Source organism: Anabrus simplex, chromosome 2 (assembly GCF_040414725.1).
Source record: "Anabrus simplex isolate iqAnaSimp1 chromosome 2, ASM4041472v1, whole genome shotgun sequence".
In the NCBI taxonomy this organism is placed as follows: domain Eukaryota; kingdom Metazoa; phylum Arthropoda; class Insecta; order Orthoptera; family Tettigoniidae; genus Anabrus; species Anabrus simplex.
Window position 1 is genome coordinate 412,796,144 of NC_090266.1, and position 20,472 is coordinate 412,816,615.

At 37.7% G+C, this 20,472-nt stretch overlaps 1 protein-coding gene across 2 annotated transcripts in view; it reads left to right on the plus strand.

The window, feature by feature from the left end:
• Positions 1-20,472, plus strand: part of LOC136862870 (dihydrolipoyllysine-residue succinyltransferase component of 2-oxoglutarate dehydrogenase complex, mitochondrial) — a 230,837-nt gene that overhangs the window by 80,646 nt on the left and 129,719 nt on the right. For both annotated transcript variants that reach the window (XM_068225803.1, XM_067139138.2), the window contains one exon: positions 15,077-15,151. In XM_068225803.1, coding sequence (XP_068081904.1) covers positions 15,077-15,151 — 75 coding nt within the window. The remainder of the gene's footprint in view (positions 1-15,076; positions 15,152-20,472) is intronic.

Sequence of the window (20,472 nt, forward strand, 5' to 3'; positions counted from 1 at the left end):
TTGGAGGGATTTGCATTAGCTGCTACTGAGTTTTTCATCACCAAAACTATAACTGAGATGACTGTAATATTGGGAAACATTATGAGGCAAGAAACATTGGAGGACTTTAGGAAAAAAATAGTGCACCAATGTGAAGTTTTATTGTTCTTCTGTAGATATTAGAGGAATTATTTTCTAGAATTTTTAAAATTGTGTAGACTTTTATTTCACAAATTCTCTTTAGAATTTACTATATTTTTTGGTTTTAATTTCACAAACTGTTTTTGGCGCTTTAAGTTTCATTTCAAATATTAGTTTTTAAAACCATTAAACTTTGTATACTGTGAATTCTTTGTCTTCAGGCAGCCTGTAGATAAAGGAAGATATTAAAATAAAAAATTTACTTTAGTTCAGTACGGTACTTTCGTGCAGTGTAATATTTGTTTACTTCAAAGAACTTTCTCCAAATTCTATTTTTTTAAATACATGAATTGAAATAGAAACACAGTAAGCATCAAATATTAGTTAACCTTGCATAAAACAGGAACTCCCTAAAATGGAAATATTTTCTGATCCTTAGCAATTCCGGTTTAGACAGGTTTTACTGTACAGGGAAGGATCTTCATTAGGGGTAATGACATTAACGGGATTGTAAATAAAGGTTACAGATCTCTTCACATGGTTATGAGGGAATTTAGGGGTTGTAGCATAGTGTGCAGAAGAGAAAGTATGATCACATCTTCGCATAGCTGCACACTTGCCAAGTTGTTAATGCATTAGCTCATATTGTGCAGAGAAGTTCAATTTGTTTTTAATGTTTGTGGATCTGTGAGTGTTTATGTGACATTCCCTTGACTGAAAAATAATTAATAATAAACATAATAAAACCAATGCAATCCTAAGGTCATTGTTGTACTGCATTTTGAACAGCTTAACACATTTGAGACGCCCCTCATAGAAACTACGGGTGCGCTATTTCAGTGCTGCTGATGGAGCTCGGAGAATCTATGGGCACGTTTCCACTGTAGCCGAAAAAAAAAAAAAAAGCTGCTGTTTCAGCAAGCTGTGACTTCATTAGGATACTGTTGAATGCTTCTATAAGCATAAAATATACTAGTTATGAGCATAAGTTAGGAGCTCTTCTTTCAAGGCATTGATAACACAGCCACATTCTTACATAACCTGGGGCTGCGTCATCGTTGATTCTCAGCTGGAAATGGGCGGGAAAGTACATATGGTATATGCGGACAGAAAGAGTGTGTGTTTGAGAGGCAGGCTTGTTTGTGTAATTCTTGTGAATATTTAGCATGTCTAATTCAAGTGTACGAAATTTTGATAACGAATCTATAGTGGATGTTCTTATGGAAGACACGAGTTCTGAAAATGAGGATAAGCACAACAATTACACACTTAGTAAACATGATGATTCTGGTGCTTCAGGCAATTAAATATAGATAATGAGCTAATTTCAATTTGGTATGAAGTGTAACGTAGTTTTATACCACTTTCTGAAGTGGGTTCTGTAATACTGTTTTATACCGCTTCCAAAAAAATGGGTGTTTCCCGTGTAGAGATGACAAACTGCAGCAACTTGATGCAACCTCGTTGTCACACAACAAACAGTGGGAAAGCAAATTCCTGGTTGTAAACAAGGATACTGGTGCCAATTGACCAATTAGGTTAGAATCAGTATTATTGAGTTTCAGTAGATGTGTCCACAATACTAGACAGTTTTTGAAATATTAACCAAACTGGAATCCATAGCTGCATCAGATTCTTTTGTTTGTACAACTTATTATTTTCATAAATTTATATTTAAAAATTGCTGCACTATTATGACAATTAAAACTCATTTTTGTGTAGAAAATATGATCTTTCTAAATATTCCGAAACTTGTTATAATCATGGCTTACCCTAGTATTGAAAAAATGTCAAAACCATTAAAAATCCTTCAATTTCTGGAGGGTAAGACATTCAAATATGGCCATCTCCAATGTGTTAAATTATAACAAATGACAAATAACAAATAACAAATGACAAATGACAGCTCACTACTACCTACAGAGCTTTGGCAGACTAATGATTATTTGGTGTTGTGTGCTCTTCCATTGTTAGTCAGCATGGCATTTTAACAGTGGTGAATTTCCCATACCTGTGATTGATGTGTTACATCCCTTGCATTTTCAACAAAAAATAAATATTAATTTTCCATATTTCAATGGAAGTTATTTATATAAAATTCAAACGTACAGTTATCGATACTCAGAGAGGGATGAAATGAGTGTTGCCAGCTAGTGACTGCTATTCATCATCATTGTATAGTTCCAGCTTCCCGGGTATTGTTAAAGAGCCTCTTTCACTTCTTCCTGTCCATATGCAACTTGTTATGGAGATCATCATCCACTATCCATCCTCTGGTAACAAGATCAACCTTGATCATGTCCATCCACCAGGTTTTAGGTCTTCCTGCAGGTCTTTTTCCCTCTACCTGTCTTTCCATATTTATTCTGGCTGTTCTTGTACGCTCCATCCTCATCAAATGCCCATACCACCGTAGTCTGGATATGCCGATTCAGTCTAATAGGGATGTCTTTATTCCGGCTTCTTTCCTCACCTCTTCGTTTCTTAACTTGTCCATCTTGGTCTTCTGGATGGTGGATCTAAGAAATTTCATCTCTGATGCTTGCAGTCTTCATGAATCTCTTTTTGTGAGGGTGTACTCTTCAATCCCATAGGTCAATGAAATAGTTGTTAGGCATCATCAGTTTGGCTGGTTTTTGAATCATGTCATCCCATAAAAGTGTTCTTACTTGTTGGTAGAATTCTGATCCGTTTTGCACTCTGTTTGTAATTTCCTTTCTGACCAAATTATCACTGGAGATTACATTTCCAAGGTAAGGAAAACTGTCCACACACTCTAGCTGGTGGTCTCCTAGATTTACACTTGCTGGGCGCCCTTCTCTGTTGACTGTCATCACCACTGTCTTGGTCTCGCTGATGTTGAGGTTATATTCCTGGAACTGGAATTTCCATACATTGAGTCTGGTCTGTACTTCATCTTCTGTTTCACCCCAAATCATGATATCATCAGCAAAGGCCACTGCATTCAGTTCACCTAACTTTTCCTTGATGTTCTTCATTATATTGGCCATAACAGTGATGAACAATAGTGGGGTGCACTTCCTTGTTGAACTCCACTCTTGGTCTCAAATCATAATGATCGACCTTCTCCAATTTGTACCTAGCTAGTACAGTCTTTGTACAACATCTGAATTTTCCTTACCAGTCCTTCAGGCACATTTCTTTTCCTCAGACTCTTCCAGATCTTATGTCTTATAACACTATCATAGGCCTTTTCTATATCCAGGAATACAATGATCAGGTTCTTGCCTTTCTCCCAATAGTTTTTCATCAGCATGCAGGGGCTAAAAATTAGATCCATTGCTGATTGTTGATCTGTTACTTCTGAATCCACATTGCTCCTCCTCTAACTGTGGTTCAGTGATGGTTCTCAATCTCCTTTCTGTGATTTTCTCTAGAATTTTTAGCCCATGAGACAGCAGGGTTATTCCTCTATAGTTGGTGGGTTTCCGTCTGCTGCCTTTCTTATACAGGGGAATTATAATGCCCTTGCTCCAATCTGCAGGTATTTTGTTGTCTGTCCACATGGCATTTAGTACTCTGTGCAGCCGTTGTATACCCTGGATGCCTGCTACCTTTATCATGTCCACATTCACTTCATCTGCACCTGAAGATTTTCCTTTAGGCATAGATTTTAAGGCTGTCTCAGTTTCTGTCCAGGTGATGGGAGGTTCTTCATTGTAGACATGGATTTCCAGTTCTTCAACTGGTCTATTCAGTAGGTGGTCGGAATGGTCCTTCAGGACTTCTCTCATGTCACTTTCTGTTCTAAGCAGATTTCCATTTTCATCTTCAAGTGCCTTTATGGTATTCATTGGTTTCCTTTTACCTCTGATAACACTATACAGTAGTTTCTTATTGCCTCTGCTGTCTTCCTCCAGTTTCTGAGTGAATATGTTCCATGCCTTGGTTTTTTTCTTCTGTAACTGTTCTTTTAACGTCCAGTTTCTTGTTTTGGTATAATTGTTCGAGGTTTCTGATCTTTGCATCGTCTCTAGTAAGATCCAGTTTATTTTTCTCCCAATCCCTTTCTTTCCGCAAGAGATTTCTTTCCCTGATTGCCGCTCTCACTCTTTCATTCCACCAAGGTGTTTTCTTGTCGCTTATTTTCATACTTGTCTTTCCACAAACTTCAGTTGCTTCCTTAACCAATGCGTCCCTTAGTCTGGTCCATTCTGCATCTCCATTTTTCCTTTCACATGCTACTAATTGACTGCTACTAATTGCCAAACTATTCCAGAGATGGCACCACAAACATCGGACCCTTGTTGTTTGTTGATCTCTTTTGTGGGGTTGGAATGCGGAATGAACAGCCACATCCGTTAAGAGGGTGGTGCAAGGTGGAATCCTGTACTGTAAGTTACCATGTGTGGCTGGGATTTATTTTTCTATTTTGTGAAATATTGGATTTCTTGCTTGTGAGTGGTTCTTTTCTGGATACAAACTCCAAAAATGTTTATGAAATCAAAACCGAAAAATTTAGTAAATTCTAAAAAGAATTTGTGAAATAAAATGATACATGACAAATGTATGTTGTTGTAATATAAATGTTTCAGTTTCATGTGCTTGTATTGTAAATATCAAACAAAGAAAATGCAGGATGGATGCGATTTTGAAATGACATCACACCGATCAGTAGGTATGGATGTAGGAGCACCAGGGTCATGCGTTTCTACCGCGCAATACGAATTGTTAAGGAGTTATATATTAGATCAATTGATGTAAGGTCCATATTTTTAGTAAGTATGTTGGTAAAATATGGATCTCTTATTGATGAAATTATTAAAATTAATGTTATAAATAATAAAGTAATGACAAAGGTTTTTATAGAAGTATAAAATAGTTCATTGGAAGCTAAGCTAGTGATGTAGATAAAAAGAACTAATATACCTCCTAGGAAGATTAAGAAAAGGATTTAGGAAAATCAAAAGGAGGAGGATATTAATCCAACAGTTATGGAGATAATACATGTTTGTACAATAATGATGAGGGTTATAGCAAGAGGGTGATTAGCTTGTATAAAAATTATACTATTAAGAAGATTGAAGACAAGAATTCTTAAATTCAAAATTCAGAGGGAGGAGAAGAAGAGCGGTAATAGCTACAGCCCATACAAATAAAGCTGTTTGGTCTAGTGATATTCCAGGGGCTCGTATATTGATAGTTGTAGTAATAAAATTAACGGCTCCTAGAATTGATGATACTCCTGCTAAGTGGAGAGAAAAAATTGCTAAGTCAACAGAAGCACCAGCATGAGCGATTCCCGAATTCTAACCATTATGTAATTGAACAAGGACAACCACGTCCAACTCTGAATGTAACTACGCAACTTAAGTCATAAGTTGTTTGTTCGTCATTTCAACAGAAATATTTATGAAATAGATCGTTGGATTAGTGGATGTGAGATCTTTTATGAACTTTTCTGTTATTTAAACAAGGTGGTCTGTTGTTTTTCCTTGAAAAATGCATTTGGAATGATGATCTGTTTGCATTGATGTTTGCAATTTTTTCCGCTACATCCCCTAAACCAGAAGTCAGGAGTTGCCACTGCATTTTAATGAGTTTCTATGTTCTGTGAATTGTGGCTGAGATATGCCTTGTTGTCTTGTAATGGGTTGCATGTCAAGTTACAGGGCATTGTGAGGTAAGACATTTCTTTATACTGCCAAAAAAAAAAAAAAAAAAAAGTGACATGTTTTCGAAGTACACTAATGCTATTCACCAGAAAGACAGAAACCTGACTGCAATGTCCTGTATGTGATGTTCATTTTTGTGGCAAATGCGTTATTAAGGATGAGAAATTGTGATTAACGGCAAACAGACGGAATTTACGTGAGAATAAAATTTAATGACCAGCTTTTGGTGAGGGTGAGTACTGTATGCACAGTAATACAGTGTGTATACAGACATGTTATCTATGCAGTGGGAATAGAAGTTGGACTGGAGCAGAAGTCTATCCAGTGAAGTGAATATCTTAGAAATTTTCCTCATTGTCTTCACTGGGTTTGATCTTAAAAGGTAACTTAGACTTAAAGGAATCTTCCAAGCCCCTTAAAATGTTAGGTCATCATTTTGGGAAAAGAAAGTTTCCCATTTTGTAAAGACTACTTGTGCTTGTTGCCCCATCCCTGTTCATTGTGGATGTAATAGTATGTATGCCTTGTTTTATTTTCTCTGTGTCTAGAGCTAAATTTAACATCATGGAATGTTAAAAACATTTAAGCTCTTTAGGCTCATTCAATCGTGAAATTACCAGCGTTTCGCCCCAGTCTGTCAGTGGGCTTGCGTAGAATGTGTTTATGTGCATATCTTACACTGATAAGAAAATTGCTTATGGTGCTGTATAAGTTAGGACTAGTGCTTGTAAAAAAATTACTCACAAACAAATTCTTTTTCATATCATCCTACATTGCAGAACACAATACTGTGCTCGGCCAGTAATGCAGGTGAAGCAGATGGTGTAAACACACTTTCTCTTCAGCACACTATGGTTGTAGTAAAGATGTGAAGGAGAGTGCACGTAAGTCACTGGTAAGGCAGCCATTAAGAGTAAGGTTCCAGTGTATAGAACTCTCACCATGACTGATTCCAGAACTGGAAGGGATCCAAAAAAATCTGTGCAATTAGTTCTGGGTGTTATAAAAATGTTTAAACTTTAGGCTGGGAAGACTTGGGAGTAATAGATGAGCTGCTCGACTAATTAGTATATTCTGAGCTGTCAGCAGTGAAGTGGAATGGAATGACATTAGGAGAAGAATAAGCTTGTATAGCATTTAGTAGAAAATATCATAATATGAAGATAAAGTTGGAATTCAAGGGGTAAATATTTGTTCCTAGGAAGGGGAATTAGGGATTGCAAAAATTTACCAGGAAGATGTTCAATAAATTTCCAACTTTTTGAAATCATTCTAGAAAACTAGGTAAATATATTACAGGGAATATGCCACCTGGGTGACAGCTCTAAAAACAGATCAATGGTGATTGATTGATTGATTGATTGATTGATTGATTGATTGATTGATTGATTGATTGATTGATTGATTGATTGATTGATTGATTGATTGATTGATTGATTGATTGATTGATTGATTGATTGATTGATTGATTGATTGATTGATTGATTGATTGATTGATTGATTGATTGATTGATTGATTGATTGATTGATTGATTGATTGATTGATTGATTGATTGATTGATTGATTGATTGATTGATTGATTGATTGATTGATTGATTGATTGATTGATTGATTGATTGATTGATTGATTGATTGATTGATTGATTGATTGATTGATTGATAAGCAGTGGTCAGTATTTGTCAAGATCATTTATGGCTCTCTCAACTCCATCTTTGAACGCAATTTCTTGTCTATCTATCTCTATACTGTATATAAAATAACATGTCCTGACTGACTGACAGGATTATCATCACCAAGCCGAAACTACTGGACATAAAGAAATGAAATTTTGAGGAAACATTCATATTACAATCTAGGTACTCACTAAGGGAGAATTTTTGGATATTCTGTTGCTAAGGGGGTGAAAAGGAGAGTGATTTTCTACAATGAGAATATCTATATCTCAAAAATTTAAACATTTACAGATGTAAAAATTTGTATTTGGAATCTCATTTAAAAATAAACACATATTTTTTGTTTTCGGAAAATCCCATTAAGGGTGGGGGGGGGGGGTTAAAAAGGCAGAAAAGCACTTGAATACCTTTTATGAGGAGACTTATATCTCAAAAACTGAAGATATTAAAGATATGAAAATTGGTATTTGGAATCTCCTTTGAAAATAAAGAAACACATATTTTTGTGTTTTTGTATAATCTAATGAACAGGGTGTGAACAGGAGTAACAAACGTGGTGAATTTTTAAAAACACTACATCTGCAAATTATCTCAGACACGTAACATATTAGAGATTTGAAAACTGGTATTTGGAATTTACTGTAAAAGTAAAGAAACATATTTTTTTTTTTGGAAATTTCACTTAAGGAGAACTGAAAAAGGGGGTGAAATTTTAAAATTAGCATATCTACAGTATATCTCAAACACTTAACGTGTTGTAGATGTGAAAATTGGTATTTGGAATCTCCTTTAAAATTAAGGAAACAAGTATACTTTTGTTTTTGAAAAATCGAATTAAATGGGGGGAGGGGCAAAAGAATTGAAAATTTAGTTGAATTAATTGTATGAGAATATATATACTGTACATATACATACCAAAAAAATTCTTAAGATGTTACAGACAAGAAAATTGGTATTTGGAATCTCCTTTAAAAATATAGAAACATGCATTTCGGGGGGCAGGGGGGGAGGATCAACTTTGTAGGGGAGAGATGAAAACGGAGATGAATTCCTTTTATGAAGATACATATATCTCAAAAACTGAAGATGTTACAATCGTGGTAATTGGTGTTATGAATCTCTTTTAAAGAAATGCATACTGTTTGTTTTTGGAAAATTCACTTAAGTGGAGAGTGTGAAAGGAAGTGAAAAAAATTGAATTCTTTTTATAGAGACACCTCTATCTCAAAACTGAAGGTTACAGATGTGAAAATTGGTATTTGGAATCTCCTTTAAAATAAAGAAACACACTATTTTAGGTGGGGGAAACCAACTTAACGGGCGGGGGTGGAGTGAAAGAGGAGTTGAATTCTTTTCATGAGATTACTGATATCTCAAAAACTGAATATGTTACCGACATGAAAATTAGTATTTGGAATTTTATTCAAAGTAAAGAGACATGTATCCTTTTGTCTTTGAAAAATCCACTTAAGAGGGGTGAATTAATTGAAAAATTAGTTGAATTCTTTGTATGAGGATACTTATATCTCAAAAACTAAAGATGTTACAGACATGAAAATTAGTATTTGGAATCTCCTTTAAAAATATAGAAACATGCATTTCGGAGGGCGGGGGGGGGGGGATCAACTTTGTAGGGGAGAGATGAAAACGGAGATGAATTCCTTTTACGAAGATACATATATCTCAAAAACTGAAGATGTTACAATCATGGTAATTGGTGTTATGAAGCTCTTTTAAAGAAATGCGTACTGTTTGTTTTTGGAAAATTAACTTAAGTGGAGAGTGTGAAAGGAAGTGAAAAAAATTGAATTCTTTTTATAGAGACACCTCTATCTCAAAACTGAAGGTTACAGATGTGAAAATTGGTATTTGGAATCTCCTTTAAAATAAAGAAACACACTATTTTAGGTGGTGGAAACCAACTTAACAGGTGGGGGTGGAGTGAAAGAGGAGTTGAATTCCTTTCATGAGATTACTGATATCTCAAAAACCGAATATGTTACCGACATGAAAATTAGTATTTGGAATTTTATTCAAAGTAAAGAAACATGTATCCTTTTGTCTTTGAAAAATCCACTTAAGGGGGGTGAATTAATTGAAAAATTAGTTGAACTCTTTGTATGAGGATACTTATATCTCAAAAAGTAAAGATGTTACAGACGTGAAAATTAGTATTTGGAATCTCCTTTAAAAATAATAAAACATGCATTTTTGGGGGGAAATGAAGTTGGGGAGTGGGGTTGGTGAAAAAGGAGTTTGATTCTTTTATGAAGATGCATGTATCTCAAAACTGAAGCTGTAACAGATGTGAAAGTTGGTATTTTGAATTTCCTTTCAAAATAAACAAACACGTATTTTTTTTATTTTCGGAAAGTCCACTTAAGGCGGGAGAAGGGTGAAAAGAAGTGAAGAAGAAGAATTTGAATTATGTTTATGATTATACCCTTATCTCAAAAACTGAAGGTGTTACAGACGTACGGATGTGAAAACTGGTATTTGGAATCTCCCTAAAAATAATGAAACATGAATTTTTTGTTTTTGGAAAATCCACTTAAGGAGCTGAAAAGAATTGGGAAAACAGGTGAGGTTTTACATTGAGCACTGGTATATCTACATTATATATCAAAAACATAACATGTTAGAGACAAGAAACCTGGTATTTGGAAAGTCCTTTCAAAATACAGGAACATTTACCCTTTTGTTTTCAGAGAAGGCACTTAATGTTGGTGAAAAGAAGTGAAAAATAGTTGAATTAATTTTTATGATGTTAATTATATGTTAAAAACTGAAGATGTTACAAATGTTGAAATAGGTATTTGGAATCTCCTATAAAAAGAAGTATTTATTTTTTCGACTTGAGCGAAGAGTGTTTCTCACATGTACAGTTCTATGTCACATGGTTGTCTTAACTCCAAAAGGTTATACTACAAACGTGGTTTTAAAAAATTTCTAGGTTAAATAAAACTCAGTTTTTCAGTGAGTTTTTATACTTTAGGAATTTTCAGATAATGTCTTAGTACAGTGCCGAGGAACGATTACTTTGATCAAATTACGAAATCCACAAGAGTGAATCCTTGGGCAATTGCTAGTATACTGTATATATATATATATATATAAAATAACTAGCCCTGACTGACTGATTCATCTTCACTGAGCCAAAACTATTGGACATAAAGAAATGAAATTTTGGGAATACATACGTATTACAATGTAGGTGCTCAATAAGGAAGAATTTTTGGATATTCTTCAGCTAAGGGGGTGAAAAAGGGGGGGGGGGTGAATTTTTGAAATGAGTGTATCTCTTTTTTGAAAACTGAACAGTTTAAAGACATGAAAATTAGTATGTGGAAACTCCTTTGAAAATAAAGAAACATATATTTTTTTGTTTTGGGGAAATCCTGTTAATGGGGTTGAAAAAGGGTGAAAAGGGGTTTAATACCTTTCATGTGGATACTTATACCTCAAAACCTGAAGATGTTACTGCCATGAAAATTGGTATTTGAAATAACCTTTAAAAATAAAGAGACATTCTTCTTTTTGAAAATCAACTTAAGGGGTGTTGAACAGGAGTGACAAAGAGGGTGAATTGTTAAACTGAATATATCTCAAAAACGTACCATGTTTCAAACTTGAAAATTGGTATTTGGAATCTCCTTTAAAAGTAAAGGAACATGCATAATTCGCTTTCTGAAAATCCACTTAAGGGGAAGTGTTAAAGGGGGGGTACATTTTTTAAATGAGCATATATACGGTATATATCAAAAACTTAATGTGTTACAGACTTGAAAATTTATATTTCTCTTTTAAAAATGAAAGTAACACATATTTGTTTGTTTTCAGAAAAAGCACATCAGTTGGGTGGGGAGTAAAAAGGACTGAAAAAAGGGTTTGAATTATTTTTATGTGGATACTTATATCTCAAAAACTGAAGATGTTACAGACATGTAAATTGGTATTTGGAATATTCTTAAAAAATAAACACATATTTTTTTGAAAAATGCACTTAAGAGGGTGGGTTGGGTGATGAGAAGTGAAGAATGAGTTGAATTCTTTTTATGGGGATACTTATACATTAAAAAATTGAAGATGTTGCAATCATCAAAAGTGGTATTTGGAATCTTCTTTAAAAATTAAGAAACACATATGTTTTTGTGTTTGGAAAACCTACTTAAGGGGGGCAGGGTTGAACAGGACTGACAAATGAGGTGAAATTTATAAAATGAGTATATCTAAAAAAACATTACATGTTACAGACATGAAAATTGGTATTTTTAATCTCTTTTAAAAAATTAACATATATTTTTTATTTTTGGAAAAATCATTTATGGGGGGAGGGAAGGGGAGTATGAAGGACTGAAAGAGGGGTTGAATTATTTTGATTAGGATACTGGTACCCCGGTACCTCAAAATCTGAAGATATTACAGATGTGAAAATTGGTATGAGGAATCTCCTTTAAAAATAAACACATATATTTTTTTTGTTTTGTCAAGTCCACTTAAGGGGAGTGTAAAAAGGACTGAAAGGGGTTGAATTCACATCTACACTTGCCGTCAAAAGAACTACACTATGCACACTCCTAAACTGTCACTCAAGCCCCAGGGCAGTTCACAGTAACGTCCACAGTTCACTATAGCATCTACACACTTACAGTTTAAGTGTGTGTGCAACAAGGTCACACAAGTCTGTACGCGGTACGGAGCTCACACACAAAGGAGAGTCTTCTTCCGTCATCCATCGTTGCTCCTCTTCACTGCAGTCCCTCATCATCCACTCACAGCATGCCGTCGACACTGTAGCATGCTGACCCAGTATTCAGTGGTACACACATCACAGCACTCTCTTGCTGACTACACTCTTCACTAAATATCACTGTCTGGCTGAGTAGATGAAAGAAACAGAGCGAAACAAATAGTTGTTGAATCCAAAAAGAAGTCATAGGAAGATTTTGGTAATAACCTGGAAAGGCTAGGTCAAGCAGCAGGGAAACCTTTCTGGACAGTAATAAAGAATCTTAGGAAGGGAGGGAAAAAGGAAATGAACAGTGTTTTGAGTAATTCAGGTGAACTCATAATAGATCCCAGGGAATCACTGGAGAGGTGGAGGGAATATTTTGAACATCTTCCCAATGTAAAAGGAAATCATCATGGTGGTGTTGCAAACAGCCAAGCTCATGAGGAGGAGGAAAATGATGTTGGTGAAATTATGCTTGAGGAAGTGGAAAGGATAGTAAATAAACTCCATTGTCATAAGGCAGCAGGAATAGATGAAATTAGACCTGAAATGGTGAAGGATAGTGGGAAGGCAGGGATGAAATGGCTTCATAGAGTAGTAAAATTAGCGTGGAGTGTTGGTAAGGTACCTTCAGATTGGACAAAAGCAGTAATTGCACCTATCTATAAGCAAGGGAACAGGAAGGATTGCAATAACTATCGAGGTATCTCATTGATTAGTATACCAGGCAAAGTATTCACTGGCATCTTGGAAGGGAGGGTGCGATCAGTCGTTGAGAGGAAGTTGGATGAAAACCAGTGTGGTTTCAGTCCACAGAGAGGCTGTCAGGATCAGATTTTCAGTATGCGCCAGGTAATTGAAAAATGCTACGAGAGGAATAGGCAGCTGTGTTTATGTTTCGTAGATCTAGAGAAAGCATATGACAGGGTACCGAGGGAAAAGATGTTCGCTATACTGGGGACTATGAAATTAAAGGTAGATTATTAAAATCAATCAAAGGCATTTATGTTGACAATTGGGCTTCAGTGAGAATTAATTGGTAGAATGAGTTCTCGGTTCAGGGTACTTACAGGAGTTAGACAAGGCTGTAATCTTTCACCTTTGCTGTTTGTAGTTTACATGGATCATATGCTGAAAGGTATAAAATGGCAGGGAGGGATTCAGTTAGGTGGAAATGTAGTAAGCATTTTGGCCTATGCTGACGACTTGGTCTTAATGGCAGACTGTGCCAAAAGCCTGCAGTCTAACATCTTGGAACTTGAAAATAGGTGCAATGAGTATGGTATGAAAATTAGCCTCTCGAAGACTAAATTGATGTCAGTAGGTAAGAAATTCAACAGAATTGAATGTCAGATTGGTGATACAAAGCTAGAACAGGTTGATAATTTCAAGTATTTAGGTTGTATTTTTTCCCAGGATGGTAATATAGTAAGCGAGATTGAATCAAGGTGTAGTAAAGCTAATGCAGTGAGCTCGCAGTTGCGATCAGCAGTATTCTGTAAGAAGGAAGTCAACTCCCAGACGAAACTATCCTTACATCGGTCTGTTTTCAGACCGACTTTGCTTTACGGGAGCGAAAGCTGGGTGGACTCAGGATATCTTATTCATAAGTTAGAAGTAACAGACATGAAAGTAGCACAATGATTGCTGGTACAAACAGGTGGGAACAATGGCAGGAGGGTACATGGAATGAGGAGATAAAGGCTAATTTAGGCATGAACTCGATGGATGAAGCTGTACGCATAAACCGGCTTCGGTGGTGGGGTCATGTGAGGCGAAAGGCGAATGGAGGAGGATAGGTTACCAAGGAGTATAATGGACTCTGTTATGGAGGGAAGAGAAGTAGAGGGAGACCAAGACGACGATGGTTAGACTCGGTTTCTAACGATTTAAAGATAAGAGGTATAGAACTAAATGAGGCCACAACACTATTTGCAAATCGAGGATTGTGGCGACGTTAATAAATTCTCATAGGCTTGCAGACTGAACGCTGAAAGGCATAACAGTCTGTAATGATAATGTATGTATGTATGTATGTATGTATGTATGTATAAATTTACTCATGTGGGACAAATATTTCAGGTTCCCTATGGGAATCAACATCTACATCATCTGATGGCCAAGCAGGCATCAAGTTTTGGTAAGGAGACAAAGTCTCTCATAGTGCATTGGCACTGCCGGTGGCTCCAAGTTGTCTACGCAGTGGCCTCCACGTATGTACTGGCCATGCATCTTGGTAGGTGTGCTGGGTGCCAGCTGATGAGCCCAACATCTGTCAGACACTCTCCTACCTCCTCCTGCTTCTCATGTACTACACATACTATCCGTCAGTTTCCCCTAACACGATGCCAAGCAGGCATCAATTTTTGGTAAGGAGACAAAGTCTCTCATAGTGCATGGGCACTGCCGGCAGCTCCAAGTGGCCTACGCAGTGGCCTCCATGTATGCACTGGCCATGCGTCTTGGTGGGTGTGCTGGGTGCTGGCTGATGAGCCCAACTTGGCGCACGGGGGCGAGGTGCTGGCAACCAGGAGTGAGTTGTTAGCTTGAAAGTTAATAATGTCCAATAATGGACCATTTATATTGGTACAACATGAGGCTGATGTACTTGAACAGCTTCCAGCACTAGGAGATTGAGCCAGGATGGAACCAACCAACTTGAGTCAGCACAGAGAAGTGTCTGGATACTTTTGATCAGATAATGTGTATAAGGGAATATTTTACTCTTAATTTGCATTGTACTGTAAAAGTAGTATGCACTGACACTACCACCTCCATCCTGCTACTATCACCTATTAGTAAGACCAATTCATTACTTGTATTAAAATATATTCCAATAGCAATACTCACAATACTCAACATCTTTCCCTACATTTCTGGTATTGTTCAACATGAATTTTTTAAATTTTTCAGATGAAGAAGCTAAAATTGTGACTGTTCCTGCATTTGCTGAATCTGTATCTGAAGGTGATGTGAGATGGGAAAAGTGTAAGTACAATACTTAAAGCTTTTCAGATGCATTTGAATTACTTTTGTAGTCCAGGATTATCTCGCAATAGGCTTGGAATTTAGTGTTGGGAATATGTAATCTATTTGTAGTATCTAACTTTACAAGTTTTATGGAGTCTTTCATAGGCTGGTCACCAGCTTGGATGCTTTACAGCATAATCCAAGAAGTATTCCATGTTTAGTGATAAGAAGCTGAATAAACTATCAGGTCCATCACAAATGACCAAGAAGTCTACCACTCCCATTCTCCACCCCAAATTTGTCTCATATGAACAGTAATACTGATATGACTTGGTGTCTACCTGTTGCTGTCAGGGAATGAGTTTGAGATGTGAGCCTGAGTTTTCTCACTTGTAATCAAGCTTTGATACCAAAACTACCTTGGGAGAACAGTTGAGTCCTATTATGGTACCTATTCATACTAATCCACTCCCTACAAGAAATGCAACAACATCAGTGTTTGTAACTAACACAGAATGTAGATAGTAGTCACAGTTGTAAAACTCTTCAACCAAGAGATTTTAAAGGGCAATGAAAACTATCAATGGTTCATGTTTGTGGGTTACTGTAGTCACGTCCTAGTTCGTGAACCATGGGCAATGGCTGAGTGGCCTAGTAAGTGGTCCTGAGAGTCGGGATACCAGTTGCTATGGAATGGGAGTGGGCATCTCGGACATATTCTAAGTCGTGGCCCTCCTTGTGCTCAGGCAGCTAGGACTATACAATTCACCGGTGGTCCATAACCCATTAGAGGAGAGATCCTCACTTGGACTATGTGCAAGTAGGGCAGCATCCTGCTTCATGAATTTACCGAGCTCAGAACACTTTAAGCAAGCCTCGGACCTATGGGAGTAATGGAGTCCCACTCCCATTTGACAGGCGAGGGACTCCTTGGAAACAACTTGGCGAACGAAATGGAATTCGATGGGGAGCTATCAATATTAATGGGGCTTATGGAAGAATGAAGGTAGAACTGGCTGAGTCAGCAAAGAGGATGCATCTGGATGTGCTAGGAGTAAGTGATATTCGGGTAAGGGAAGATAATGAGGAAGAGATAGGAGATTATAAGGTGTACTTAACGGGTGTTAGAAAGGGAAGAGCAGAGTCTGGGGTAGGGCTCTTTATCAGGAATACCATTGCACGCAACACAGTTTCTGTTAGGCACGTAAATGAGCGAATGATGTGGGTAGATTTGTCAGTGGGAGGAATTAAGACAAGAATTGTGTCCGTGTATTCACCATGTAAGGGTGCAGATGAGGATGAAGTTGACAAGTTTTATGAAGCATTGAGTGACATTGTGGTCAGGGTCAACAGCAAGGATAGAATAGTGCTAATGGGCGATTTCAATGCGAGAGTTGGGAATAGAACTGAAGGATACGAAAGGATGATTGGTAAATGTGGGGAAGATATGGAAGCTAATGGGAATGGGAAGCGTTTGCTGGACTTCCGTGCTAGTATGGGTTTAGCTGTTACGAATACATTCTTCAAGCATAAGGCTATTCACCGCTACACATGGGAGGCTAGGGGTACCAGATCCATAATAGACTATATCTTAACAGACTTTGAATTCAGGAAATCTGTTAGGAATGTAAGAGTTTTTTTGGGTATTTTTCGATGATACAGACCACTATCTGATCTGTAGTGAACTAAGTATCTCTAGGCCTAGGGTAGAGAAAGTGAAATCTGTCTGCAAACGAATAAGGGTAGAAAATCTCCAGGACGAGGAAATTAGACAGAAGCACATGGATATGATTTGTGAGAAGTTTCAAACAGTAGACAGTAAGCAGGTTCAGGATATAGAAAGTGAATGGGTGGCATACAGCGATGCTGTAGTAGAAACAGCAAGGGAATGCCTAGGAACAACTGTGTGTAAAGATAGGAAAAGGCGAACATCTTGGTGGAATGATGAAGTGAGAGCAGCCTGTAAACGTAAAAAGAAGGCTTATCAGAAATGGCTCCAGACAAGGGCTGAGGCAGACAGGGATTGGTACGTAGATGAAAGAAACAGAGAAAAACAAATAGTTGTTGAATCCAAAAAGAAGTCTTGGGAAGATTTTGGTAATAACCTGGAAAGGCTAGGTCAAGTAGCAGGGAAACCTTTCTGGACAGTAATAGAAAATCTTAGGAAGGGAGGGAAAAAGAAAATGAACAGTGTTTTGAGTAATTCAGGAGAACTCATAATACACCCCAGGGAATCACTGGAGAGGTGGAGGGAATATTTTGAACATCTTCTCAATGTAAAAGGAAATCATCATGGTGGTGTTGCAAACAGCCAAGCTCATGGGGAGGAGGAAAATGATGTTGGTGAAATCATGCTTGAGGAAGTGGAAAGGATAGTAAATAAACTCTATTGTCATAAGGCAGCAGGAATAGATGAAATTAGACCTGAAATGGTGAAGTATTGTGGGAAGGCAGGGATGAAATGGCTTCATAGAGTAGTAAAATTAGCGTGGAGTGTTGGTAAGGTACCTTCAGATTGGACATAAGCAGTAATTGCACCTATCTACAAGCAAGGAAACAGGAAGGATTGCAACAACTATCGAGGTATCTCATTGATTAGTATACCAGGCAAAGTATTCACTGGCATCTTGGAAGGGAGGGTGCGATCAGTCGTTGAGAGGAAGTTGGATGAAAACCAGTGTGGTTTCAGACCACAGAGAGGTTCTCAGGATCAGATTTTCAGTATGCACCAGGTAATTGAAAAATGCTATGAGAGGAATAGGCAGTTGTGTTTATGTTTCATAGATCTAGAGAAAGCATATGACAGGGTACCGAGGGAAAAGATGTTCGCCATACTGGGGGACTATGGAATTAAAGGTAGATTATTAAAATCAATCAAAGGCATTTATGTTGACAATTGGGCTTCAGTGAGAATTGATGGTAGAATGAGTTCTTGGTTCAGGGTACTTACAGGAGTTAGACAAGGCTGTAATCTTTCACCTTTGCTGTTTGTAGTTTACATGGATCATATGCTGAAAGGTATAAAATGGCAGGGAGGGATTCAGTTAGGTGGAAATGTAGTAAGCAGTTTGGCCTATGCTGACGACTTGGTCTTAATGGCAGACTGTGCCAAAAGCCTACAGTCTAACATCTTGGAACTTGAAAATAGGTGCAATGAGTATGGTATGAAAATTAGCCTCTCGAAGACTAAATTGATGTCAGTAGGTAAGAAATTCAACAGAATTGAATGTCAGATTGGTGATACAAAGCTGGAACAGGTCGATAATTTCAAGTATTTAGGTTGTGTGTTTTCCCAGGATGGTAATATAGTAAGAGAGGTTGAATCAAGGTGTAGTAAAGCTAATGCAGTGAGCTCGCAGTTGCGATCAGCAGTATTCTGTAAGAAGGAAGTCAACTCCCAGACGAAACTATCTTTACATCGGTCTGTTTTCAGACCAACTTTGCTTTACGGGAGCGAAAGCTGGGTGGACTCAGGATATCTTATTCATAAGTTAGAAGTAACAGACATGAAAGTAGCAAGAATGATTGCTGGTACAAACAGGTGGGAACAATGGCAGGAGGGAACTCGGAATGAGGAGATAAAGGCTAATTTAGGAATGAACTCGATGGATGAAGCTGTACGCATAAACCGGCTTCAGTGGTGGGGGTCATGTGAGGCGAATGGAGGAGGATAGTTTACCTAGGAGAATAATGGACTCTGTTATGGAGGGTAAGAGAAGTAGAGGGAGACCAAGACGACGATGGTTAGACTCTGTTTCTAACGATTTAAATATAAGAGGTATAGAACTAAATGAGGCCACAACACTAATTGCAAATCGAGGATTGTGGCGACGTTTAGTAAATTCTCATAGGCTTGCAGACTGAACGCTGAAAGGCATAACAGTCTATAATGATAATGTATGTATGTATGTATGTATGTATGAAAACTATCAACATTTTTCATATCAGCCCACTGCTGCCTAACTCATGGGATTTTTTAATGCTTTGTCACAGGTATGAAGGACTGCAGCTCACTGTTATACCGTTATAATAGGCAGAGAAAGCACTTTGGTGCAGTGATTAATAAATGTACCCATGCTAGGAGCAGCATAAATTCTTGCTGGTAGAAGCTCTTAGGGTACGAACATGCCGAGTGGATTACTCCTCGCTCAGCGCTCATCACTCCTGTGTCTTCACACAGGAAGCTGAGAGATGCAAAACAAACCCATACATTTCAATAGTAGCGTTCATGCCGGCACTTCACTCATCCCTCTTCTCTCCGCTCCTCCCTCAAGAATCAAATCGGTTTGATTTTGGAGCGATGTGCTTCTTGAGCGCTGTTCTGTGATTGGTTGGCTCAAGGCCACGGCCACCTACTCATAATATTATCGGCCTGCGTTCACTGAAGGTAAGATATCCATGTTGAATATTATCTTTATACTCGGTAAATTTAATATTTCGATGAAGTGCAGATTGCTTTATTGAAGTGGAGACTAATATTATATTACTACTGCTTACGTTATTGTAATGACCAGTTCTTCTTCAATGCAAATATGACTGATATGATAGCTACTGTACTTCCGTGGTTTCATATTGCCTTCAATTCCTTTCAGCAAATATTGAAATGTCTGCATTCTTCTTCTTCTTTTTCTACCGCCTTTTGCCACACCTTGTGGGGCCGCGGATGCCAACCGTATCACACATGTTGGCTGACGCTGTTTTACGGATGGATGCCGTTCCTGACGTCAACCTTATGTGGAGGGATGTAATTACTATTGCGTGTTTCGGTGGTAGTTTGTAGTATGGTGTGTTGTCTGAGTATGAAGAGGAGAGTGTTGGAACAAACGCAAATAACCAGTCCCCGAGCCAGAAGAATTAATGTCGCCAATAAAATCTCCGACCCGGCCGGGAATCGAACCCGGGATGCACTGAACCGAAGGGATCAACGTTTGCCATTCAGCCAAGGAGTCGTATACTGAAATGTCTGCATTGACATTCTTCAATAGTCGTGACATTTCTGTGGGTCTTTCTTCACTTCTTGGTATAAATGATGGAATTCACCCAATCTCTGCCTTCTCTAATTAATTGGATGTGCGCAGTATCTTCTGTCAGAACTTGAAATCAAGTACAGTTTGCTTGCTATCATAAGTTCATCACTTCTGCTACTATACTTAACTATTATGTATGCTATTTTGCTTTACGTTGCACCGACACAGATAGGTCTTATGGCGACGATGGGATAGGAGAGGCCTAGGAATGGGAAGGAAGCGTCCGTGGCCTTAATTAAGGTACAGCCCCAGCATTTGCCTGGTGTGAAAATGGGAAACCGCGGAAAACCATCTTCAGGGCTGCCGACAGTG